The 27,875-nt window shown below is 38.7% G+C and overlaps 1 protein-coding gene across 7 annotated transcripts in view; it reads right to left on the minus strand.

The window, feature by feature from the left end:
* USP45 (ubiquitin specific peptidase 45) overlaps positions 1-27,875 on the minus strand; it is a 78,659-nt gene that overhangs the window by 47,252 nt on the left and 3,532 nt on the right. For 6 of the 7 annotated variants that reach the window (XM_058734802.1, XM_058734800.1, XM_058734799.1 and 3 more), the window contains 4 exons: positions 26,781-26,890; positions 21,634-21,806; positions 19,398-19,501; positions 15,081-15,181 (listed from right to left, as the gene is read on the minus strand). In XM_058734802.1, the coding sequence (XP_058590785.1) occupies positions 15,081-15,181; positions 19,398-19,501; positions 21,634-21,806; positions 26,781-26,880 (478 nt within the window). In that variant the 5' untranslated portion in view covers positions 26,881-26,890. The remainder of the gene's footprint in view (positions 1-15,080; positions 15,182-19,397; positions 19,502-21,633; positions 21,807-26,780; positions 26,891-27,875) is intronic. The other variant, XM_058734803.1, reaches the window with a different exon arrangement.

The raw sequence follows: 27,875 nt of genomic DNA on the forward strand, positions 1-27,875 counted from the left end.
ATCTCAACAGCTTGTAGGTTTGAGCCCCACATCGGGCTCCGGGCTGACAGCTCAGAGACTGGAGCCTGCTTCAGATACTATGTCTCTCTCTGTTCTTCTCCCACTCATGCTCTGTCTCTATCTCTCTCTCTCAAAAATAAATAAACATTGAAAAAAATAATAAAGAAATCAAGACTCCTGATTCTTTTTTTTTAAATGAAAATTTTTTTAATTAACGTTTATTTATCTTTGAGACAGAGAGAGACAGAGCATGAACAGGGGAGGGGTAGAGAGAGAGGGAGACACAGAATCTGAAACGGGCTCCAGGCTCTGAGCTGCCAGCACAGAGCCCGACGCGGGGCTCGAACTCACGGACTGTGAGATCATGACCTGAGCCGAAGTCGGATGCTTAACCGACTGAGCCACCCAGGCGCCCCAAGACTCCTGATTCTAAAACTGGGGCAGCAAAGAAAAAAAATAAACCTATAACATTTTTATTGTGCCAGAAAATAAGGAAGTGTTCAAAAAAACTGATGAGTATGTCAAAATACACATCAATTTGAGTAAGTTCCCACTGGTCCAATCTGGGAAAATTTGAATATCAAAATAAAGAAGGGTACTAATAGTTTATTATTCACTGAGCAAAATGAGAATGGATCTGAATGGATAATAGGTTTTTTAAATGGGAGGAAAAGAGAAAAACTTTTCCTTACAAGAGAATGCCAACTAATAAATAGAAGAAATGATGGAACTGGAAAATCACCAGATGGTGGCATTTTTTTTTTGTATTCTTGCAACTTTTCTGTAAGTTTGAAACTGTCAAAATAAAACATTTAAGAAATTAATAACTATATTATAAAAAAGTAAAACACCAGGGACCAGGGCCCTGTGGCCAGGCCAAATGCCATGAGCAGGGTTCCTGTGCCCCTGGCCTATGGGCCTCTTCCCTGCCCCCTCAGTTTGCCATTTTTGGAGTTTTTCATTATTATTAAACTGAAGGGACTTTTGTGTTTTTATAGTGACTCTGTGGTGCAGCTCTTTAAGAAAGCTAGGACATGCCTTAGATGCAAAAAAAAACAAAACAAAAAAAACACCTATATGTTTGGCATATAAGTGCATGTTTTGGGCTCACTGATTTGTATAATTAATACAGATTTGAACATTATAATATCAATTCATCATGTTTAAAAACAATATGAAAATGAATAATTTCTAACATTTATTAACTGACATGATTGATCATACATAATAACAGCACGTTACTTTCTGAATCAAAATATAATTTGAAGTTTGATGGGAAATTGCCAAGTTCTCCAATCTTTTGGTTTTAACTGAAATATTATTTTAAATTCCTCTCAACTTTCAGATTTTGTAGTTCTTCGCAATTATACATTTTATTCATCTAATAATGATATAGTGTCTTGCATTGCTAATTAACTTTTAAATATTTGGCTATCTCCCCAGATGGGTGGGGATCAGAAAACGTCTCTACTCTTTCTTCCACAGGGCTGTGATGTTGGCGTGAACATCCATAATAAAAATTTAGAGTAAATGAAAAATGTACCAGATTAAACAGGAGATCCAGTAGAATCTTGGCCCTCTAAGCTTCTGATGACTTTTTTTAAAATTTCTTTATTGTTTATTATTTTTAAGAGAGAGACAGAGAGACAGAGAGAAAGCAGAGAAGGGGCAGAGAGAGAGGGAGACACAGAATCGGAAGCGGGCTCCAGGCTCCTAGCTCTTAGCACAGAGCCCGACACAGGCTCGAACTCACAGACCGCGAGATCATGACCTGAGCTGTAGTTGGCCGCCCAACCGACTGAGCCACCCTGGCACCCCAGCTTCTGATGAGTTCTTAAGAGTAGGTTAAGACATCCCCTCCCATCCTACCCTTCTATATGACAGCACTGAGGGAGATGAACAGATGCTGGAGGTAGCTCTGTGTTCAGGGACAGAAGCAGGCAGCAAACACCATAAAGAGAAACTTTAATCTTGGGTAAGGGCAGACTGATGTCATGCACACCCTGTTGGTTCAAATAAGGTTTGACTTGGCACCTGTGACTTTTGCAAAAAAAAAGGCATCAGTCGAGGGGGGGTTATTAACACATTTTCTTTCTTTTTTTTTTAATATTTATTTTTTGAGAGACAGACAGACAGAACATGAATTGGGGAGGGGCAGAGAGAGGGAGACACAGATTCCAAAACAGGCTCCAGGCTCTGAGCTGTCAGTAGAGTCTGACACGGGGCTCAAACTCACGAACCGCAAGATCATGACCTGAGCCAAAGTCAGATGCTCAACCAGCTGAGCTACCCAGGTGCCCCAACACATTTTTTTATAATGTTTTCAGATTAAATGCAGAGCTGCTATCTGCAAAGTACCCAGCAAGGTAAGCACTATGTAAGTGTGTGAAGACAGACCAGAGAATTGTTATTTGTGCCAAAATCCAGATCTTCGTAAGCTATTCTTCATGTCCGTTGTTTATATGTCCTCACTTTCAATCATTTCCTATAACTTCCTGGTTTCCCCCCCCCCCTTCAAGTTTATCTCTTATTTCTAACTGGATTTTCTGAATTGCTAATATGAACTTGCCTTTTATGTTGATTGTGGTTCTCCTATCTTTTTGGCTTTTCTTAATTGTATTCTTTCAGCTAATTCTTTGCTTAAAATTTATTTATTTATTTTGAGAGAGAGAGAGAAAGTGAGAGTCGGGGAGGGGTACAGAGAGAGAGAGAGAGAGAGAGAGAGAGAGAGAGAGAGAATCCCAAGCAGGCTCCACACTGTCAGCACAGAGCCCAATGCAGGGCTTGAACCCACAAACCATGAGATCATGACCTGAGTCAAAGTCGGACACTTAACCAACTGAGTCACCCAGGTGCCACTGTGGCTTTTCTTTTTAACATGTGGTAACATCTTATCACAACCCTAGAGTTCTGGGTTAACACAGAAAAGTACTAGCAAGATAGATCTCTTCTCCTGTCTTCCATATATTAAAACATGTGATAAGAATTAAATCCCATACTAAAGCTTGGGGGCAAAGGCTGGTACAATCAATGGAGAAGTCACTGACATGCAGAGGCCAGCCAATGGAGAAAAGGAAAAGCAGGAAAAAAAAGCAAAGACAATATTCCAACCTGCAAGCAAATGTGAAAGCAAACGAAAAAAGCCAGTCAGTGGTTAAGAAGCACTACACAAGGGGTGCCTGGGTGGCTCAGTCAGCTAAGCATCTGACTTAGGCTCAGGTCATGCATGATCTCACGGTCCATGGGTTCGAGCCCTGCACTGGGGTCTATGCTGACAGCTCAGAGCCTGAAGCCTGCCTCAGATTCTGTGTCTCCCTCTCTCTCTCTGTTCCTCCCCTGCTCACGCGCGCTCTCTCAAAAATAAACATTAAAAAAAAAAAAGGAAGCACTATGCAAACAAGAGGAGGCCCCATATGGATCCTGGCTGGGTTTGGGAATAAGAGCAGTCTACCTCTTGGGGCACCTGGGTGGCTTGGTCGGTTAAGCGTCCGACTTCGGCTCAGGTCATGATCTCACAGTCCGTGAGTTTGAGCCCCGCGTCAGGCTCTGTGCTGACAGCTCAGAGCCTGGAGCCTGTTTCAGATTCTGTGTCTCCCTCTCTCTCTGCCCGTCCCCTGTTCATGCTCTGTCTCTCTCTGTCTTAAAAATAAATAAACGTTAAAAAAAAAAAAAAAAAAAAAAGAGCAGTCTACCTCTTAATTATACTGAGATCCCAACCAGAGCCTAAAGCAGGTTTCAGCTCTCATTAACAGCAATTGCCACTAGATGGCTTCATAGTGATTGTTAAGAGATTAAAGATGATAGAATAATTAAATCCAAGCATTAGTCCATCTTTTTGGGCAAGGTTGTTACTCTGATTTTACATTTACAAAACTCAGTCTCCAACATGTTAAGTAATTTGCCCAAAGTCTTAAAGACAATCTTTTGACTATAAATCTGTTGTCATATTACCACCTAATTTCTCTTCAGTGATTCATGCACAATGAGAATTATAAAAGATTGGGAGGCAAGAGTCTTACATATCTAGGGGTATATAACCCTGAAAAAATGACTCCTCAAAAGTATTTCTTATACTTAACATTGCCATAATGTTTTTTTGCTAATTAACATGAAAAAATGTTGGGGAAAATAAACTATATAGATTATATTAACCATACAACATATATACATATACACATATATGTTTTTGTATTTTACAGTATTTATCATTCACTTGGAATAAATGTTTTATTTTTCCAGAAATAAATTTTATTCTTACAAGAACAAACAGCATTTTTTAAAACTGTAACATGCAAATCTCTGTACCACATTTACCCATCAGTTTTCAAAACATCTGGGATAGCGTCCTAAAGTAAACAATGTTCATAAGACCATCTGGACAAAACTGCGGGCAAGAAAAAAAAGCATAAACATATGGAAAAACAGATTTTACCCTTCCCTTCAGCAGTAAGGGATGACAAATGTCGAACCTAGATATATCCACGCTTCACTGTGCGATGCTTTTCAGCACCACCTGGCTCTCCATGCACAGCCACCAAATATGGACAGCACTGCCAGAAAGAATATATCCACAGGGCAATGGCAATAAAAATAGTTTATTTCATGGTTAAATAGCCACTTCACACAAGTGGCAAGGGTCTGTTTATTGACTTTTACATCCAAGTCTGTGAGAACATACTCAAAATTAATTATGCTATTAGGCTTAAATATTAAGTAGATCAGATCATTTAACTAGAAAATAAAATGACATATTCTAACAAGTATTTAAATGCGTTTTAAAGTACAAGTTTTTAATTTTACTAAGTAGTACATTTATAAAATTTAACAATTCAAATTCAATTGATTTATTAAATTTCCATTGTGTGTCAGGTACTATAGGAACCACTATCTGTAACTGTTTATATTTAATTGCTTACGATTTAAGAGTAAAAAGACTGATACACAGTGAACAGCATAGGGATATTAAACCTTATATTCATAACATCTTAACAAAACTTTTAGAAACTAAGTATAATATATTACTTCCAATACATTGCTTTTTATTAAAACACACATACCTGTTTGTATGTCAAGTTATTGAGAGATTGATTCAGATACCATTTTTTTAAACTAGAATCTTAAACTCTCAGCTGACAGTTTCTTAGCAAATGTACATCTATATTTAGTTTCTAAAAGTTTTGCTAAGATGTTATCATGAACATCTTTGATTTCGGCTCAGGTCATGATCTCACGGTTCGAGGTCAAGCACGGAGACTGCTTGGGATTCTCCCTCTCTCTCTGCCCCTCCCCCAATTGCACAGTAAGTATCTTACCTTACTTATCTCCTTTATATTACCAGCACTGTCATCAGATACTGCATTTATGTAATAAAATATAGACCCCAGAATGCAAAGAACATTCAGGGAAGGCTTCAGGCATTCTAGATAAAATTTTTAAAGCTCTTTTATATCTCAGTAGTTTCCCTTTAAGTCTATAACCTAAGTACTCAAAGAGTTGCTGGTTAACTAACTGAATAGACCTGGTAGGTTCTATACATATCTCAGGTCTTGCAAGATAGAAAACCAGCAAAGAAAGAAGATATGTTTTTTCAACAACTTGGCTAAGGCTAAGAGTATCTAAAAAGTAATCCTAAGTACCTCAAATATTCCTACCATAAAAGTGACTCCAATACAAAGATACTATGATTATCTTTTTTAAAACCAAACTTAAAAATATTAAATCAGACATATGTAAAAAAGTAATGTATAAGAAATTGTAGGTGAATATCTTTATAATCTTGGAGTTCAGAAAACTTTCAAAGCATGGCCCAAAAGGCTAAAAAATCTTCACAGGAAAGACTGATGGAACTGGTAATGATGGCATTAAAAACTTCACTACTGAAAAAAAAAAAGAAAAAAAGACACCTGAAAACTATAAACAAAGTTAAATACAGAAAGATGGGTATTCTTGTCAACTATACCCTTTGTATAATCTTTCTGTAGGGCAGTTTAGCAACAGTGACCAAAATTCAAGGTGTTTCTAAACTGGCCAGAAATTTCAACAAATTAACCTACTAAAATAAACAGGAGGTACACAGAGTTGCAGGTTTCGTGGGAGAAAATTGAAAACAGTGAATAGTAAATTTGTTGCCAAGCAATATTAAACATCTACCTTTTCTCAAAGTTAAAAATATTTGTGAACTGCCTTGGTTAAACCAAAAGGGGAACACTGGCGATTCCCTAGTTTCCTGTGGGCACAGGGAAAGTAAACTTATTTTACAGTTTGCTTATTTAAAGACAGAGTTTGAGAGCATTATTTCCTCTGGTAATTGTCCCCACTGCAAAGATGAAGATGAAATTGAGGCACGCGGTTAGTGATAGAAGATTCAAACCCAGGTAGTCTGGCTTCAGAATCCACAAACTTAACCATTACGACCTACCGTCTAGATAATAACAGATGATAAGGTTAATAAGTGTGATAATTTAAGACACTACTGAAATGCTAGTGGTGATACGAAAGAAAAAGCCACTACTCTTTTAGCAAAAGCTGGATGTAATCAATTGCTGGATGTCTTTGGTGTGAATGTATATCTTTATTAAAGTTTACAGCAGCTTTTCTCAAAGGGTTCCTCGAAAGAATTAAGCCCTAATGCCCTAGGCACCCACTTCATGCAACTAACTTCTCCCTATGTATTTGCAAGGTTACAGTCAGCTAGTTAGTGCCATCTTTTGGGAGAACCGAGAGAACAGTCACTCAAACAATTTTCTGTGTTCTGTAGTTTGGATGGAGAACTGTGGATTCAAATCCCTATGGGCAGGGATGCCAAAGTGGCTCAGTCAGTTAAGCATCCTACTCTTGATTTTGGCTCAGGTCATGATCTCACGGTTCCTGGGTTCAAGCCCTGCATCAGTCTCTGTGCTGACAGCTCAGAGCCTGGAGCCTGCTTCAGATTCTGCGTCTCCCTCTCTCTCTCTGCCCCTGCCCCACTTGCACTCTGTATCTCTCTCAAAAATAAATATTTTTTAAAAAGTTAAAAAAAAAATCCCTATGCCTAATGTTTTTTAAACACCCAGCATCTTTTTGTCCCTAACCCCGTTTACATTTGGAAATAACTATTTTTAGTACTTATTTTTGAAAATGCAAATAAATTAGGTGTATGACTGTCACTTTATAGCAAAACAAAATCTATTACTATTATATTCAAATTGTTAGGCACAATATTATTTATCCCCAGATACTTATTTCAGATCCCAAATATGCCATTTACTTTCTTATTTCAAAAAAAGATACAGCAAATTTATTCCCAGTAAAACCAAAAGAACCAACATAACTTGCGGCTTTTTATTCCAAAAGCCTAAGCTTAATTAATTTAATAGAATATATTTTCGGCTTTCTCTAGGCTCTCTAAAAATAGCATCTCAACAGTATTAAAAATCATGGGCCCAGTTTATTAAGAATGTGGGATTGTCAATCATCCATCTAGTTCACAAAAAGCAAACCAATATTAAATACCATTTCACCAGGAATACATATATTCAGTAAGTGTTTGCAGAATATTTACATTACATTTACAAGACTATCAAAGTGACAAATTTCATCAGCCTTCGGAGAACAGTGGCCCACTTTTTAGTAATACATATTTCTCAGTGGGTCTCACAATAAAGCTTTCTTGCTTTTTTTTCAGTCTTGTGTTATACATGACCTTTTTATTATATGGGGATTTTATTTGTTGTTTTTAGTTTTCTGGTATGTGTTTGAGGGGGAAGTGTGGATGGATTTTTTTTTTTTTTTTTTTTTTTAAAGCAAATCCTAGCATCAGATGTGAAATCTACACAGCTGTAAGTATTCTTCTGGGAACCTGCACTGGGGTTTCCTCAGCTGCTTAATGCAATTACCTAAGCCAGTCATGTAGTATTAATGTAATTTGCCTATTTCTGCAGCTGCAAAGTTTAATCTTTAAAGAGTAAAAAGAAAGAACTTGCTGCCCCACTATTCCTCTGCCTTGGAAGCAAATAATAATTACTTCACCTATCTGTTCTCAAAATTCCACTAACTCCTAGTTAACCATTAGCCTTAAAAACCTTTAGTTGGGACACCTGGGTGGCTTAGTTGGTTAAGCACCCAACTTCAGTTCAGGCCATGATCTCATGGTTCATGGGTTTGAGCCCCACATTGGGCTGAGCTGACAGTATGGAACCTGTTTGGGATTCTCTCTCTCTTTCCCTCTCTCTAACCCCCCCCCCCCCACCCAGCCCCATTTGTGCTTTCTCTCTCAAAAATAAATACATAAACCTTAAAAAAGAAAAAAAATATTGGGACGCCTGGGTAGCTCAGTTGGTTAAGCATCCAGCTCTTGATTTCAGCTCACGTCATGACCTCACAGATTCGTGGGGTCCTCTGCCCCTCTCAAAATAAATAAATAAACTTTAAAAAAAATCTTTAGTTCCATTATAATTTGATACTGCCACATGTATGAGTAAGTAGGTATACATACAAAGGCATTCCTATCTATCTCCTTATTACAGTTAAGTGACTCTTCTAAAACACAAAACTTCTTCATTTAAAATCTATTAGTGGTTGCTCACTGCCTACAGGATAAACTCTAAACTTACACGGCACTTCAATATCTGTTCCTGCTTACCTCTAGTCTCACCCTCTCATCATCCTCCAATATCACAAAATTCAACCTTGCAGCTCCATTGAATTCCCTGAACATATCAAGCTCCCTCACCAATGAGCTATTTCCTCTGCCTGGAACACACACTCCTTTCCCCTGTGCCTAGCTCATTTCTACATATCCTTTAGCTCTTGGCTTAGAAGGCTCTTCCTCTAAATAAAACCATCCTGGCTCCTACAGTCTACATTAGATACTACTTCAAAGTGTCCTCATAGTCCCCTGCACTTGCTCTATCACAGCCCTACTTAAACAAGCAATTATTAAGCAATTACACGTGATTTGTCAGTATCTCTCACTTGACAAAAAAATCAATAGCAGAAACAAATAAATCTGTTTTGGGGCGCCTGGGTGCTCAGTCGGTGAAGTGCCCCACTCTTGGTTTTGGCTCAGGTCATGATCTCATAGTTCATGAGTTCAAGCCCTACGTCAGGCTCCATGCTGATGGTGCAGAGCCTGTTTGGGCTTCTCTCTCTCCCTTTCCCTCTGCCTCTCTGCGGCTCACGTGCACCTGCTCTCCCTCTCTTTCTCTCAAATAAACATTAAAAAAAAAATTTGTAAAAAATGTTAAATAATGCCACTTACTAAGTTTGTGTTCTTTTATAAAATAATTATATTTCCTAAAAACATATAATTTGTGTTAACAGGTCATGGAAATTCTTGCTATTTTCAGTGATTTAATAAATACTATAATTTTTTATTTTAATTTCCCATATGATATTGATAGATATAACCTACCTGATCAAAGCACTTTAATTCCTCAATAATGTTTAAGAGTCTAAAGGGCTACTGAGATCAAAAGCTAGGATTTACTGAACTAGCAGTGTTTAGAAATGGATGGGGCACTGGCTTTGATTCTCTGAGTAAAGAAGCTAAGTTAGATCTATTAGACATGAAATTGATCAGGCTTTGCATAACTTAACTACATGTGTAAGTACAGGTACAGACTTTTCTCTCAGCAGTTATTTTTCTTAGAGCAGAATATAAAAAGGATCTTTTTAAAGAAATTTTTTAATATTTATTTATTTTTGAGAGAGAGACAGAGCACAAGTGAGACACAGAATCTGAAGCAGGTTCCAGGCTCTGAGCTATCAGCACAGAACCCGATGCAGGCCTTGAACTCAAGAACCACGAGATCATGACCTGAGCCGAAGTTGGACGCTTAACAGATTGAGCCACCCAGGTGCCCCAAAAAAGAATCTTTTAAAATCATTCTTATCCTCCCACCTAAAATACAATATAGTTTCATATTCTTTTAAAATTACTGTATGCAGACATTTTTATATTTCTACAGTCTTCACAATTATTTAAAATAGCTGCATAATCATATCTAGCATTCCTACAAACCTCAATAACAACTTTCATGTCTGATTTTTAATGTACTTTATAAAAACATACTTAAACCTTACGCAACAAAAAAATACTGCAGATTACTATCCCAAATAAACTTACTTCCAGAATGCCAACGAATCTTATTTTAAATCAAACTTACCTGAGAGATACTGTAGCTTGAAACACAAAGATAATGACATTTTGACCTAGAACTTCTGGAAACCCTGACCTCAGAAGTATGTCTCTCCCTAACTGTGAAGGTTCCACACTCTCTCAAATTCCCTCAATAACCTGTTTCCATTATTCCAGGTGCTACCCATGGTTCCATAAACACAATTAAAGGCTACACCTGTGCTTCCCACCACCGGTAATGATCGCTGCTCTCATCTCTACCTATCTAAAATTCTACCTTGAAGGGTCAGCTTGAAAGCCAGCTCATTCACGATTCTTTCTCAGTTCCTTTCAATTGAACATTACAACCCTTTTGGAATATCTGAAAGCCTTTGCTTGAACTTCAGTCAAAATACAACTCTGTTCTGCTTATCTTTATTCTTTAGGACAGGAACTGTCTTATCAATCTCTATTCCCTGAAACACCATGGAAAAGAGGCAGGTGCTGTTGAGGAAAATGAGGCTCAGATGAACAGTAACCTGCCAGTGACTGAAAGAGTCAAATCTGAATGCCAGATCCCCCACCCCTGACAAAGCCCATGTTCTTTCTACCATATCATTCCATGCTCCCTTCCTTATATCCTTTTTGATAATAAATATTCAAGAAATCTGTAAAATTAAATGAAATTAGACTGGCTTTTTCTTCATCTCAAGGAAACTCTAAGGTTAAAAAAAAAAAAAAAAAAAAATCCAGAGAAAATAATCCCTGCAATTGTACTTTGGCTGCCCCGGCATCATATCCCTACATATCTTATGGCCAGAAAAAAACACATTAAATGTGTGGCTTTCAGGAGACAGCATTAAGACCCACATCTATTCCTGACATGTTAAATGTCTATCATCATCATATTTTGCCAGTTCTTTATTTAAGCAGAATCACAGCTACTACTAGTATGCCTGGGACAGAGTAAGATTTCAATAAATGTCTGTTGAATAAATAAATGAGTGAAAAAAATAACCATTGCTTCAGCTGTCCAGGCACCTGTGTTTACCTCCTCCAGTTCCTTCACCAATTTCTCCACCATTGTTGTCTCAGAGCAATAGCTAACAAAAAAAATTACATATTAAGCTGCAGAACATACAGCCGAACAGCTAGTATATTTTAATACAAATTTTCAGTTTCTGAATGCCACCTACTAAGCAATTCAATTGTGGGCCAAAGGCATTTCAAAATTCTCATGTCCATTCACCCAGTCACCCAAAATCCTGAGGTGTGTACTGATTTTTCCCACTCTCCCTCACTCACATCGAATCCACCCACTTTCCATCAGTGCCTCTACTGGTTTCTCACCTGAGAAACCTCCTTGACCTTCGTAATGATCTCCTCACCTCCACTCTTAACTCCAACAGTCCATACAGCAATCAGAGTAATGTTATTAAAAGATGTTGAAATGACTGTTACTCCCCTGCTTAAAACACTTTAGTAGCTTCCATTACACTTCCAATAAAATAAAAATTCTTTACCATTGAATTCCTTACAGTATAAAGTATAAAACCCAGCATGTAGTACACACTTAATATTTCTGAATGAAGGGGTGCCTGGATGGCTCAGTGGGTTAAACATCCAACTTTGGCTCAGGTCGTGATCTTGCGGTTCATGAGTTTGAGCCCCACGTAGGGCTCTGTGCTGACGGCTCAGAGCTTGGAGCCTGCTTCAGATTCTGTGTCTCCCTCTCTCTCTCAAAAATAAATAAACATTAATGTTTTTTTAATTTCTGAAGACACTGTTTCCCTACATACTCATTTATATTAACATGTGGGTTTTTTTTAGAAGAATGTGGGAGATTTTTTATTTTTACCAGAAAACTCTCTTCCTCTTCTTAATTGCATGTCAGGATTAGTACCAGAGAGCAGCACCTTGTAGGTTAACAGTAGTCATCAGACTGAGCTAATTCAGCTCCATGGAGTAGAAAACCATACTTTGAAAGCATGCCAATACATGTCTTAACTGGAGTAGCAAACTTTTATCTGTACATCACTTTTTTTAATTTATATCCAAATTAGTTAGCACATAGTGCAGCAATGATTTCAGGAGACTCCTTAATGCCCCTTACCCATTTAGTCCATCCCCCCTCCCAAAACCCCTCCAGTAACCCTCTGTTAGTTCTCCATATTTAAGAGTCTCTTCTGTTTTGTCCCGCCACCCCCGTATTTTTATATTATTTTTCCTTCTCTTCCCTTATGTTCATCTGTTCTGTGTCTTACAGTCCTCATGAGTGAAGTCATATGATTTTTGTCTTTCTCTAATTTCACTTAGCATAATACCCTCCAGTTCCATCCACGCAGTTGCAAATGGCAAGATTTCATTCTTCTTGATTGCCGAGTAACACTCCATTGTATATATATACCACATCTTCTTTATCCATTCATCCATCGATGGACATGTGGGCTCTTTCCATACTTTGGCTATTGTTGATAGTGCTGCTATAAACATAGGGATGCCTGTGTCCGTTCAAAACAGCACACCTGTATCCCTTGGATAAAGGCCTAGTAGTGCAATTGCTAGGTCACAAGGTAGTTCTACTTTTAGTTTTTTGAGGAACCTCCATCCTGTTTTCCAGAGTGGCTGCACCAGCTTGCATTCCCACCAGCAATGCAAAAGCGATCCTCTTTCTCCGCATCCTCGCTAACATCTGTTGTTGCCTGAGTTGTTTTAATGTTAGCCATTCTGCAGGTGTGAGGTGGTATCTCATTTTGGTTTTGATTTGTATTTCCCTGATGATGAGTGATGTTGAGCATTTTTTCATATGTTGGTTGGCCATCTGGATGTCTTCTTTGGAGAAGTGTCTATTCAATGTCTTTGCCCATATCTTCACTAGATTATTTGTTTCTTGGGTGTTGAGTTTGATAAGTTCTTTACAGATTTTGGATACTAACCCTTTATCTGATATGTCATTTGCAAATATCTTCTTCCATTCTGTTGGTGGCCATTTAGTCTTGCTGATGGTTTCCTTATATTAACATGTATTATATATTATTTGTATGTCAGGTAACAACATATGTAGTTAACAAAGTATATAATATATAATACATTACTACTGTATAATAAAGGATTTGCCTGCCTTTGGGCCTCCAGCTTCCTGAAAAGTACTCTCTAAATCCTTGGATTTCCAGAGGGACGGGAGTGTCTTTCTTATTCTTGGTGAGCTCCTAGACAGCTTATGCTAGTAAGATTACTCAGGATGGCAGCTAGCCATGCCAGAAAGACCAATGTGTGATTAGAGGATAGGGGTACTGGAGACTGAGTTCAAGCATGTGGCCAATGATTCAATTGATGCCTAGTCCATGAAGCACCAATAAAAACTCTGGACCACCACAGCTCCAGATAATTTCCCTGGTTAACAATACTCTGTGTGTATGGTTACACATTGATGTGCCGGGAAGGTGATGTGTCCTGACTCCACAGGAAGAAGATACAAGAGATTCATGTTTGGGACTTTCCCAGTACTTGCTCTATGTGTCTCTTCTTTTAGCTGTCCTGATTTGTATCTCTTTTTTTTCTATCATAATAAAACTAACTTTAAGTATACACTTTCCTGAGTTCTCTGAGTCATTCTAGGAAATTACTGAGCCTCAGAGGGATCATGGGAACCCCTAAATTTATAGCCAGTTTGTCAGAAATGTGAATGGCCTGAGAACCTCTGGGCTTGAGGATGGTGTCTGAAGTGAGGGCAATCATGTGGGGGGACTAAGCCCTTAATCTGTAGGGTCAGCCAACTCCAGGGAGTTAGTGTCAGAAATACACTATGATTACATAACAAATGTCACCTCACAAATATGTGTTGGGCACTATGCAAGCATTTCTACACACATTATTCTAAATTTTTATAAAACATTATCTCTAAGCCTCACAATAACCCCACACAATAGAGTTACCATCCTAATTTTTTTAATGTTTATTTTTTGAGAGATACAGAGTGTGAGTGGAGAAGGGGGAGAGAGAGGGGGAGACACAGAATCAGAAGCAGGCTCTAGGCTCTGAGCTGTCAGCACAGGGCCTGATGTAGGGCTCGAACTCATGAGCTGTGAGATTATGACCCGAGCCAAAGTTGGACACCCAACCAAATGAGCCACCCAGGCACCCAATCATCCTAATTTTTAAAAGTAAACTAAGCAGTGAAAGACACATGGACAATAAGTAACTTAAGTGGAGCCTGAATTCAAACTCAGCACTGTTTCAATCAGAAGCCCACAATTTAGTCACTACCCTGTCTGGCCTCTCATATTAGTCATGTAAATATAACACAAGATAACATCACAAGAGTGCTACTTAGGAACGCATGGCACTTGTGCTATGAGGTCAAAGTAAAACGTAGGGTACTATTTATGAATTTATGAACTCTTTATATGAAAAGCTCACATAAAGTCAATATAAATATATATTTAAAAATTTTATATTTATTTTTGGGAGAGTGCAAGTGGGGGAGGGGCAGAAAGAGGGGGACAGAGGATCCAAAGTGGGCTCTGTGCTAAAAGGTTGACAGCAGTGAGCCTGATGCAAGGCTCAAACTTACAAACCTCAAAATCATGACCTGAGACAAAGTCGGATGCTCAGCCAACTAAGCCACCCAGGTGCCCTTAAAGTGAATTATTTTATTATTTTTTTTAATGTTTGTTTATTTTGAGAGAGAGAGAAAGAGAGAGAGCGCACACACTTGTGAATGAGTGGGGCGGGGGGGGGGGGGGTGTTATTTTCTTTCTTTATTTGAGAGAGGAAGAGAGAATCCCAAGCAGGTTCAGCACTGTCAGTGCGGAGCCTAATGCAGGGCTCAATCTCACAAACCATGAGATCATGACCTGAGCCAGAATCAAGAGTCAGACACTAAACCAACTGAGCCACCCAGGCACCCCAAGTAAATCTATTTTAAAGTAAATATAAAATATCATACTTTAATAAAAATTTCTTTAGCAATTGCTTAACTTACTTGTTTGTGTTTTAGAAACATGTTTCTGGAGAAAATCAACTGTTTGAGCCAAAACCTTCTTATTACAGTGTGTTGATAATTTTTCATCACATTCGTAACACCTGAAAAAATATAAAATGTAAGCAAATATTATGAAAGCATCTTCAATAATGTTGCACACCAGGTAATAAAGTTGATATTTATCGAGTCTTATACTTAAATGAAGGAGGGGCACAAACGTATACCTAGGGTGAGGCATTAGGGAAGTCTAGAGAAATAAACAGGAGCCAGTTCAGGCACAGCCTTATCATTCAAATTAAAGTTCTGGTAGTTTATCCTAAGTGTAATGGAAAGTCATGAGGAGTTTTGTAAGCAGGGAAGTGACGTGATCCAATTCACATTTCACAAACAGCACTCCGACTAATGTCAGATGGAGGGAATAGGGAATAGAAGCAGGCCAAGGTAGAAGCAGTGGATCTGGATAAAAATGAACAGATTTAATTTACACATATTTCAGGAAGGAACAGAGAAGTATCCAAATAACTGCCATGGAAAGGGGGAAATGGATGAGGGCATGTCAGTGATTCTCAAACAGAAGCAATTTTGCCCCCCAGCCCCCCAGAGGACATTTGGTAATATTCTGAGACATTTTGGTTGTCACAACTGGGGAAGTGCTACTGGCATCCACTGGGTAGAGAATGCTAAACATTCTACGACATACAGGATGGTCCTGTCACAACAAAGAATTATCAGCCAAAATGACAACAGTATGGAGATTGAGAAATTCTGGTCCAGAGGAAACAAGACTTACTGCGTGAGTTGAGAATGTTTAAAGCTGGGTGGTGGGTACAGAGGATTTCATTATACCATTTTGTCTACTTTTGTTAAAGAATTAAAAAAACAAAATAACATAGAAAAGAAAGTAACTGCTAGGCTTCTGGCTTGAATACTTAAGTGATGAAGTTTCCATTTACAGAGATGGGGGAGACTGGATAAGAGTTTTATTGTTTTTGGGCTTCGTTCAGAAGACAGGGCTCTCAAAGAGATTTTCTTTTTTTTTATTTTTTTTATACTTTTTTTTTCAAAGAGATTTTCAAAAGCACATTCATTTTTAGAAAATTGTCCTCCACTAAGTTTACTCATTAGTGCATATAGTTTTAAGAAAGGTTTTTTCTATACACTATCATTACCTGCTTCCTTTATCTTCATAAGATCTAATGGTCAAACAAGAAAATATATTTGAACCTATTGAAAATGTTTTTTTTAAGTGTTTTCTAAACATGTTATACCAACACCACTTTACATATTCACAATATTCTTAAATTATCGGTGGTCCTGGGATCACGGCTATAAACTAGGTATGGGTTCCTTTTCTAAATAGCACTCAAATGCAGTCAAATGTTTACTCATACTCAAAATACAAACATTACTCTATCACTTGCATACAGATATACAGATAAATCTGTGAAGGAAACAAGTCACAGAAAACCTTCCCAAAATATCTTCTCTAATAGACCGTGATGAAATCCAAACAATGTAGTTACAGTTACCAGGCTTACACTACAATATGTGCTCAAATTTTACTTATGTTAACTATTGCCTAAAATAATAAAAATTGCTCATTTGCAAGGTGCCTGGATGGCTCAGTCAATGGAGCATCTGACTGACTCTTGATTTCAGCTCAGGTCATGATCTGAGTGGTGGGATTGAGCCCTGTGTCAGTTCCATGCTGAGCATGGAGCCTGCTTAAGGTTCATATTCTCTCTCTCTCTCTCTCTCTCTCTCTCTCTCTTCCCCCCCCCACTCCCCTGCTCACTCTTTCTCTCTAAATTTAAAAAAAAAAAACCTGAAATGTCAAGGAATTTTTACTCACATTGCTATTTAATTTTTACGTGTTATAAAATATATTGTAACTTTAAGGTACAAAAAGGAAATGTAAAGAAAAACCACATAATGGCAGTGAATTTGGAGAAAAGAGGACAGCTCACCATAAACTAGTTCTACTTGCTTCCATCAGAAATAACTAAAACCATTTACTTGAGCATCTACTACGTTGTAAATGCTTCACATGCATGTTCTAATTCCTCACAACAACCAAAACGTATTATCATTTTAAAAATAAATAGTTTTAGGGGCGCCTGGGTGGCTCACACAGTTAGGCATCTGACTTCGGCTTAGGTCATGATCTCATGGCTCATGCATTCAAGCCCCACATCGGGATCTGTGGTGACAGCTCAGAACCTGGAGCCTGCTTCCAAGTCTATGTCTCCCTCTCTCTCTGCTCCTCCACTGCTTGCCCTCTGTCTCTCAAAAATGAATAAAAGTTAAAAAAAATTTTTTTTTTTTATTTTTTTTTTCAACGTTTTTTATTTATTTTTGGGACAGAGAGAGACAGAGCACGAACGGGGGAGGGGCAGAGAGAGAGGGAGACACAGAATCGGAAACAGGCTCCAGGCTCCGAGCCATCAGCCCAGAGCCTGACGCGGGGCTCGAACTCACGGACCGCGAGATCGTGACCTGGCTGAAGTCGGACGCTTAACCGACTGCGCCACCCAGGCGCCCCAAAAAAAAAAAATTTTTTTTAAAAAGGAAAATAATTTTACAGACTTCCCAAATGTGACTTAAGTTATTTTCATTATAATATAAATCCAACATTCCACTCACAAAACCCAATAAATTGATCACCCTTATAACTCTATTTACCTATGAAAGCAAAATTACACAATTCAGCATAAAAAATTATAAAATCAATACAGTTAAAACTAACAACATTATGCTAGGTAAGGTGTTTATTTTCCCCCTGAAATTACATCACGATTCATACCATCTTTATGGTCCTAAGAGCTATAACACAAGTTCTGACATAGACTCACTTGAAATGAGCCTATTCTACCAGGTGCCACTCAATGCCCCCTCCACCTTCCTCTATTCCTATGGTCCTGGAACCGGGGTCCCCAGACCAGCAGCACTGGCAATGCCTAGGAAGAACTTGTTAGAAATGTAAATTCTTAGGTGCTACCCAAGAACTACGAAAGCAGAATCTTTAGGCCCAGGACCCAGCAATCTATTTCAACAAGACCTTCCTGGTGATTCCGATGCACCCCATAGTTTGAGACCACTGCTCTGTTCAGATTACAGAGAAATATCTGCTGAGCTGCCACATAGGGCAGCCTCTTCCTCTCCCTTGGCTCCACTGCATCGTTTACATAGTACGTCGCCTCTGTGCCTTCCTCATTCTCCCCAGTGTTGTTACTTGGGGCCAACAACAGCAAAAACACAGATGGAGCAAGCACCTGACCCGTGCCCTGGATTAAAAAAGGTGATTAACTCTTCTATAAGCCGAAACATCCTTATATTCACTTTAGGTCCCTGAAATGAAAACACAAAGTTAAAACAGTTTTGTGTTAAAGAAAACTTGAAAACTTCCGGAAATTCATTCAAGGAGAACTTGAAAACTTTTGTAGGGGTCTGAAGATTCCAATTAGAAGATTTTTGTTGCAAAACATATAGAAAGCTTTTCAATACAGTATCCATTTATGCCACTGTAGTAGTGTGTTATGCTGGTAAGAAACTAGGGAATCTAGGGGCACCTGGGTGGCTCAGTCAGTTAAGCAGCCGACTTCAGCTCAGGTCATGATCTCGCAGTCCGTGAGTTCGAGCCCCGCGTCAGGCTCTGTGCTGACAGCTCAGAGCCTGGAGCCTGTTTCAGATTCTGTGTCTCCCTCTTTCTGACCCTCCCCCGTTCATGCTCTGTCTCTCTCTGTCTCAAAAATAAATAAACATTAAAAAAAAAAAAAAAAAGAAAGAAACTAGGGAATCTAAACACTTGTTTTAGTGCCTGGATTTTTACTTTGTAACCAGAAAAAAGTAAATGATACTTGATGTAACATGAGTATCATTTTTATGCAACGTGGGGGAACTGGATTTGGTTCCCAGCAGGGTTAAGTAGTAAAATCACTGGAGTTTCTACAAACTACATATGCCCAGGCTTTCCCTTTCCCTGCAGGGAATCACCAAACCACTTGACCGCCTGAAGTACCTTCCTTCTCCAGAACTCTAGAATTCTGTATTAGCAAGTTCATTACAAAAAATCAGCTAGGAAGGATGTTTCTTTACCCTACCAAGAAAATGCTAAAGACAAGTAAAGGGATGACTAAATTTTTTCTTATTTAAATTTTATATTCATGGGTAATGTTAATTTTCTTACAGTATTCTATAGATTGTGTTCAGGCTAAAAAGCATCAGCTGGTACAACAACTTTAAATATTTTACCTTGTAAAGCTTGGAGAGAAGATATTTTTTGTAGTGGACACAAGTAGTGACAAAAATCTAACTTACCATATAATCCATGTGCTCAGACTAATTGTAATACAATGAGATTCTGTTCTCTGATTCTTGTAGTGCTTCACTGAATGATGGCTTTCTGAGTTTCTACCGCATCCCTAAAGATGAACAGAATGCTATTTGTACAATTTACATTTACGTTTCTTTCAAATTAATCAAAACCTAAATCATACTCAAACGTATACTGAAAAAGTTTTGTTTTTAATTTCAAGCAGGAAGGACAAGTTTCAGAAAGGAATATAGATTCTCATTAAATTTAATTTCTTGCAAAGAGGCTAACTTGCTTTTTGTTATATAGTATTTACCAGAAACAATCATGACACAAGTGAATTTCCCTATTATTTAAAAATGCATACACTCTCTGCCTTTTACACAGTGGGGCACCAAGCATCCCCGCAGACCAGTGCCCCCTCCTATACACACATTTTCTAGTACTGTCCACACCTCCACCCAAACCCACGACAACTCATGAGACTCAGACCAAAATCATAGTAATTTCCCTCACCAGGCAAGTAAAGAAATAAGATCCAATTCTGGTCAATGAGACATGAGGGGCAGTCTGCTGGATGTTTCTGGCAAAGTTTTATATATTAAAAAACAAAACAAACAGGAAAGGGATATCCTTTTTGCCCTTTCTGGCCTTTGGGGACTGCGCTGTGATACATAACACATGAAACATCTTTGGCCATAAAAAGTCATGAATTGAGATTGACACAGAAGAAAAATGGAAGAAATCTCAGTTTTCAGTGCTCTTTCCATTGAATTAACTAACCCTGAAGTGGTCCTCTTATGGACTGTCTATGAGAGATAATAAGGAATTCTTTTTTTTTTAATTTTTTTTCAACGTTTATTTATTTATTTTTGGGACAGAGAGAGACAGAGCATGAACGGGGGAGGGACAGAGAGAGAGGGAGACACAGAATCGGAAACAGGCTCCAGGCTCCGAGCCATCAGCCCAGAGCCTGACGCGGGGCTCGAACTCACGGACCGCGAGATCGTGACCTGGCTGAAGTCGGACGCTCAACCGACTGCGCCACCCAGGCGCCCCAGGAATTCTCTTATTTTAGTAAAATTATATACATCTTAAATATGTTACTCAAAAATTATTAATGATAGGGGCACCTAGGGGACTTCAGCTTAAGTCATGATCTCATGGTTTGTGAGTTCGAGCCCCACATTAGGCTCTCTGTTGTCAGCACGGAGCCTGCTTCAGATCCTTTGACTCTCTCTCTGCCCCTCCCCCACTTGTTCTCGTTTTCTCTCTCTCTCTCTCTCTCTCTCTCTCTCTCTCTCTCTCTCTCAAAAATAAACAAACATTTAAAAAATTATTACAAAAAAAAAAAAAAAAAAATTATTACAGGGGCACCTGGGTGGCTCAGTCGGTTAAATGTCCGACTTCGGCTCAGGTCATGATCTCACGGTTTGTGGGTTTGAGCACAGTTTGTGGGTCTGACAGCTCAGAGCCTGGAGCCTGCTTTGGATTCTGTGTGTGTGTGTCTCTCTCTCCGCCCCTCACCTGCTTGCACTCTGTCTCTGTCTCTCAAAATAAATAAATGTTAAAAAATAATAATAAATAAAAAATTATTACAGTATTTATTAATAGCTTCTAAGCTGTTAAGATAATCTGTTTTAATGGTTTATTTATTTATTTATTTATTTTTGAGAGAGACAGAGACAGAATGTGAGTGGGTTAGGGGCAAAGAGAGAGGGAGACACAGAATCCGAAGCAGGCTCCAGGCTCTGAGCTGTCAGCACAGAGCCTGATGCGGGGCTCAAACTCACGAGCTATGAGATCATGACCTGAGCCAAAGTCAGCCGCTCAACTGACTGAGCCACCTGGGTGCCCCAAGATAATCTGTTTTTTTGTTTTGTTTTTTTTTTTAAAGAATCATTTCATAGAAAAAAATTAATTTAGAAAGATGTAAAAAAAAACTTGGATTCATTTCATAAGTAAATACAAACAGGTAAAGACAGGTCCAGGCCTGAGAACTACTGTGAGTAGGTTGGCTTCCCTTTCAAAGTATTTCTAAATTACACATGATCACTTTCTGAAGATAACATACCTTTTACTTTACCTTAACAAAGTTTCTAAGTTCAGCCTTGGAAAGGTCTATCCAAACATGGAATAAACTTATCTTAAGTTCTAAACATTACCAATAGTCCAACTCATAATAAGCATTTAATAAAAATATTTAAGACTAAAGTCACAGATAAAAATCACTTTTCTCACCTGAAAACCACACTTGAGGCACAACCAAATGTCAGAGGAAAGTACTGGCTGCCCATCACAGAATCTTCTTTCCCTTAAACAGTCGGAGCAAACTGACCACACATTCTCAGCTATTGCTTTCTTCACATGATTCACACTGATGGCAAGACTTACATGTGGGCAAGTGAAACCTACTGAATAAGACATAACAAAATCTGAACATTTTCTTTGCTAAACCAAACTGCTATCATCATTTAGCAAAAATCAATAGCAAGAAAACACTAACTAAAAAGCAAAGGGATTAAAAAAACCAAATAACTTAAAAGGATACATACTGCATGGCTTCATTTATAAAGCACTTGTGAAATAACATAGTTATAGAGTTGGAAAACAGATTTGTGGCTGCCAGGAACTATGGGTGGAGGACAGGTTACCTATCATCAGGTAACACTTGGGATGGTGATGGTACAGCCAGGTATCTCAATCGTGGTAGTTACAAAACTACACATGTAATTAGACTGCGTATAGAGTTATACACACTCAAATACACACATATGAGGCCTTGTAGATCTGGTGAAATCAGAAGAAGCTCTAAGGATTGTAGTGACATCATCTTCCTGGTTTTAATATCATACTGTAGAAATAAGATTAAATCAGGAGAGGTTGGGTGAAGAATGAATGGGACCCCCTTGTGTATTTCTCTGTACCTTCCTATTAATTTAAAATCAGGTCAAAAATAGGGGCGCCCAGGTGGCTCAGTCAGTTAAGTGTCCAACTTCGGCTCAGGTCATGATCTCACGGTTTGTGAGTTCGAGCCCTGCACCGGGCTATGTGCTGACAGCTCAGAGCCTGGAGCCTACTTTGGATTCTGTGTCTCCCTCTCTCTCTGCCCCTCCCCCTCTCACACTCTGTCTCTCCATCTCTCAAAAATAAATAAATGTTACGGCACCTGGGTGGTTCAGTCGGTTGAGCATCCGACTTTGGCTCAGGTCATGATCTCATGGTCTGTGAGTTCGAGCCCTGCGTCGGACTCTATGCTGACCGTTCAGAGCCTGGAGCCTGCTTTGGATTCTGTGTGTCCCTCTCTCTCTGTCCCTCCCCCACTCATGCTCTGTCTCTCTCTCTATCAAAAATAAACATTAAAGGGGCGCCTGGGTGGCGCAGTCGGTTAAGCGTCCGACTTCAGCCAGGTCACGATCTCGCGGTCCGTGAGTTCGAGCCCCGCGTCAGGCTCTGGGCTGATGGCTCGGAGCCTGGAGCCTGTTTCCGATTCTGCGTCTCCCTCTCTCTCTGCCCCTCCCCCGTTCATGCTCTGTCTCTCTCTGTACCAAAAATAAATTTAAAAAAAACGTTGAAAAAAAAAAAAATTAAAAAAAAAATAAATAAATAAACATTAAAAAAATTGTTTAATAAATAAATGTTAAAAAAATAAAGTAAAATTAGGCCAAAAGTAAAAAGTTTAATAAATAAAGGAGATAATTTGCTGAGCAGCTGTGTTAATAAGGATTTTGAATATATTTTCTTCTCATTAAGATACACACATAAAATCTTTCCACAGAGCCTACCTCTGCTCTGATGCTATTTTCATCACTGTTGGGAGAAAGGAGAGAGAGAGGAACAAACAATGGAATAATTTACAGGTACAAGAATTGTCCTTAATGAAATTTTTTTGAATTTTTTTTTTAACGTTTATTTATTTTTGAGACAGAGAGAGACAGAGCATGAACAGGGGAGGGGCAGAGAGAGAGCAGGAGACACAGAATCTGAAACAGGCTCCAGGCTCTGAGCTGCCAGCACAAAGCCCGACACGGGGCTCGAACTCACGGACCGCGAGATCGTGACCTGAGCCGAAGTCGTACGCTTAACCGACCAAGCCACCCAGGCGCCCCTTAATGAATATTTTCAAATAGCAAATGACTTTGCATAGCCCTTAATTATCCTTTATAACAGAGTCCCACTGTGTGCACCGTGAGGAGACAAATGGCCAAAATGACCTAATATGTTTTTATTTCTTCAGATAACCATAGTCTTCTCTCAAGGACACAATGACACTTCCATTTCTCCAACTTCAACTATCCCAAACACCAAAACTACAACTATCTGCCAAAACCAAACAACGAAGGAAAGACTGAGTAACTTGAAGAGGGAAACAGGAGTATGTGCATTTCCACTTTCTCCACTTCCCTTCCTAAACGCCCAGCACTCCTTGCCCCTATTAGTTAACTAGAGAGAGGCTAAGCGTTAGTCCCATTCATCCTGACGGCTAAGAATGTGACTCCTGACAAGTGATTTGTTGTAAAATACAATTTACTTTCAGCAAAAGTAATGTGTAAATCTGATAAAAGACTAAGCCTTCTCATTGTACACCAAGAGCAAGTTACAAGAATAGACACAAAAGGAGTAACTCTGAAGTCCTGTATTTGAAAAGGACACATGCCATTAACGAAAGGGGTGTTCTGGGGAAGACTGATAGATGACCACACAAGAACAGGACCTAGACATGGTTTACCAAATATCACTGCTTTGAGTTTTTATATTTTAAAATTCTAAGTGGAAAAATCATTCCATACACTTTCTATATCATCTCTGGGGTGGGAACTGGCCAGGGGACAACTTAACTAGTCTCTGATTCTATAAATCAGACTTATAAAACTGAAATTGTTAATGAATTCAGAGATAAGTAAATTCATTATAAAAAGGTTCCAGGCCTCTAAATGAATTCTATTAGCTTTTAAATGCCTCAACCATAGGTACTTTTTATAAATAAATCTGAAAGTTCAAAGTTTTTCTACAAGACTAACCAGTGTTTAAACAGTATTTATAGGGGCATCTGGTGGCTCAGTCAGAGAAGCAGCCAGCTCTTGATTTCCACTCAGGTCATGATCTCACGGACATGGCTCTGCACGGACAGCATGGAGCCTGCTTCGGATTCTCTCCCTCTCTCTCTGTCTTCCCCCCACTCATACTCACCCTCTCTTTCTCTCTCAAAATAAATAAACATTTAATAAATAAGTAAATAGTATTCATAATCTCTTGTGGGGGGAAACATAAACATTTTTTTTCTGTGCTAATAAGGAGATTTCCTCAGTTTTCTGTAATTTAATTATACAATTGTCTAAATTTGATTTGCCAAACAAGTCCTCTAGGGATTCCTGAAGAAAATCTACAAATGCATTGAAGTCTATCGTTGTTCCACATTAACAAATCAGAAACAACAAGTAAAATCTCCATGTTTTTCATCTTGAGTATTAATAAAAACTCCACAAGGAGGTATTCCAGTTTGTAAATGGTCTAAAATCAACACTTTCCCATTCTCTTCCCAGAACCACCCAAGGTCAACAAGAACACGAAACAAAAAAACCAAGTTCATTTTCAGAAAAACCAGGAGACAACTGAGGCCCAGAAATCCCAAATAGGAGTGTATACAGAAGGAAGCAGAGAGAACACTGCAGCTGTAGACTTCACAGAGAACGACGTGTGCTTCACAGACAAGAACAAAACCGAAATCTCTGTGCTGCAACCACACTGGCAGGAGCTCCCCTGTATCCGGTTTTAAGAAGCAAAAGGCGGCAACGTCTCATTCACTAAGTGAGAAACAAAAGAACAAGCCATGTTTGCCAGAAATAGTCTTCTCTCTAAGGCAAGGGAGAAGGGATATTTTGGATTCTGAAATAACCCAGGGCGGCATAATCCTGTTGGGTGGGAAGAAGGTTCAATGCACTCAGACTCAAAACTACAGTTGGTCTCGACAGTGCTTTGGCCTTCCTTCTTACACTAATATTCCAAAACTAAATGGCCCAAGAAAAGTGACCCTACTTCAAAGAATGAAAGAAATGAGAAATCAAAGCCACAAATTCTATGCCAATATAATAAAAAGGAAAAACAAGTGGCACAGAAATAACTGCCATGAAATAAAAATACAAAACAGAAGCAAAATGCTCCAGCACAAGGTGGCAAAACAGTAGGAAGTGACCAGCAGGGTTCAGGAAAGAAATGGAAGAAAAAAAAATAAACCACAAAAATGATGGCAAAAGTAAAAATGGCATAAGATGAAACAGACACTGCAGAAAACACTGTAAAGATAAAAATGAAAACAGCAAGCAAAATGAAAAGGAAACAGGAGTTTTAGAATATTTGAGGAAAAAGAAACTAGAAGACAGGCAAGGAAGAGTTAACATAAGAATACTCAGAATCCCTGAAAAAAATCATATCCACAGAATAAAACAAATGCTTAAAGATATAATTTAGTCTTCCCTCAATATAGCAATCTAGCTGTCCTCAAACACTTTCCAAGTTAAAACCACATAAAAAGGAAATAAAAGGGGTGTCTGGGAGGCTCAGTAAGATGAGCGTCTGACTTTGGCTCAGGTCAAGGTCTCACAGTTCCTGGGTTCGAGCTCCTCATTGGGTTCTAGGCTGACAGCTCAGAGCCTGGAGCCTGCTTCAGATTCTGTGTCTCCCTCTCTCTCTGCCCTCCCCTGCTTGCACTCTGTCTCTCTCTCTCTCTCTCAAAAGTAAATAAACATTTAAAAAAAAGAAAGAAAGAAAAAAAATTTTAAACAACTTTTTAAATGGAGAGCTGAACTAGTAAGAAAGTATGAATCCTCAGACCAAAATGGAGGTCATGAAGCTGAAGAGAAAACCAAGTCCAAGGCGAGCAGCTCCCAGAGACGTCTCCCGGCCTTGAAGGCTTGGTTTTAACAGGCCATGAAGAACGGGAAACAAAAAGATGCCAATTCTAGGTTACTTTATAAACTAAACAAAAATCTCAATAAAAATATCAACAGGATGTTCTGGAACTAGACAAGCTGATTTTAAAGTCCATGTAGAAAATAGTGAAAATAGGGACCCCTGGGGGGCTCAGTCAGTTAAGCGTCTGACTTCGGCTCAGGTCATGATCTCACGACTCTTGAGTTTGAGCCCCGTGTCGGGCTCTACGCTGACAGCTCGGTGCCTGGAGCCTGCTTCGGATTCTGTGTCTCCCTCCCTCTCTCTGCTCCTGCCCCACTCATGCTCTGCCTCTCAGTCTCTCAAAAATAAATAAATGTTAACAAAAATTTTTTAAAAAAAGAAAGAAAATAGTGAAAATAAAGGGCAAAGGATTTAATTAAAAACAAATATGGTTATTTTCCGCAACACTATTAAGGATGCCAGATATCACAATTTACCAACAATGTCGTCTGAAGAGTCTTCATCACGAGGTATAGCAGGCCTTTTACTTCTTTTTGCTTTCTCGGGTAAAGCTTTGGAAGGTTCTTTCACCCGCATCTGTTAGTTACTGAAAAGATGAAGGGGGCGGGAGGGGGATGAACATACTTTAATCCTCAAAATGAAAATTTTAGCTACTGTACCTTATGTATATTAAAACTGAAATGACTTCTATTTTAGTTGGGCCTAGGAAATCAACAGAGGGAGAAGAAAACATCAGGTGAAACCAAAGAAACCTTTATTAAACCAATATACAAATGCACATGACATTTGACTTTTACCAACTACTCCCTGGAAAAATGATGCTCAGATGAATGAAAAAACTAAAGTTCTGATCAAGGAAATAAGTGCTGCTTCTAGACCATGTGCTCCCCTTGCCATTTTCCCATCCCACTAGCTAGGAAATAGTAAAAGCTGGAAAAGCACAGACCAGGGATGGAAACCGTGTGCCAGCCCTACCTGCACTATATGACCTAGCACTGAAGTGAGAGAGAAATAAATTGTTTTACGCTACTGTATTTTTTTTCTCCACTTTTTTATCATGAAAAAATTTACATTTCCACAAAAGTTAAAAGAACAATATAATAAGCACCCATATATTTACTACCTAGATTCCACCCGGAGAACATTTTGCCATATTTGTTTTATCTAAACATCAGCATGTATATAGAGACATATATACACGTATGTGGGTATGTTTGTTTTTGCTCAACTATTTTAAAGGAAGTCGCAAAGAACATGTCTCTTTTAAGAACATTTTTCCATATAATCTCATCATCATCACATCTAAGAAAATGAACAGTAATCCCCTATTCTGATATTCCACCATATTCTAACCTCTTCAGCTGAAGCATCTTCCATACTGTTTCTTTTTAAATCAATCAATATTCAGTCAAGATTTGCACTCTGTATTGGTTCTGTCCTGTTGATTGTTAGTATCTTTTAATCTACAACTGTTCTTCCCATCTTATACTTTCCTAAACACTAGCTTTTTTTAAGAGATCAGGGCAGTGCATATGAGCCACCTTAAAGATGTTGTTAAAATGAGGATTTCG

The sequence above is a fragment of the Neofelis nebulosa genome, chromosome 6 (genome assembly GCF_028018385.1).
Source record: "Neofelis nebulosa isolate mNeoNeb1 chromosome 6, mNeoNeb1.pri, whole genome shotgun sequence".
Classification (NCBI taxonomy): Eukaryota; Metazoa; Chordata; class Mammalia; order Carnivora; family Felidae; genus Neofelis; species Neofelis nebulosa.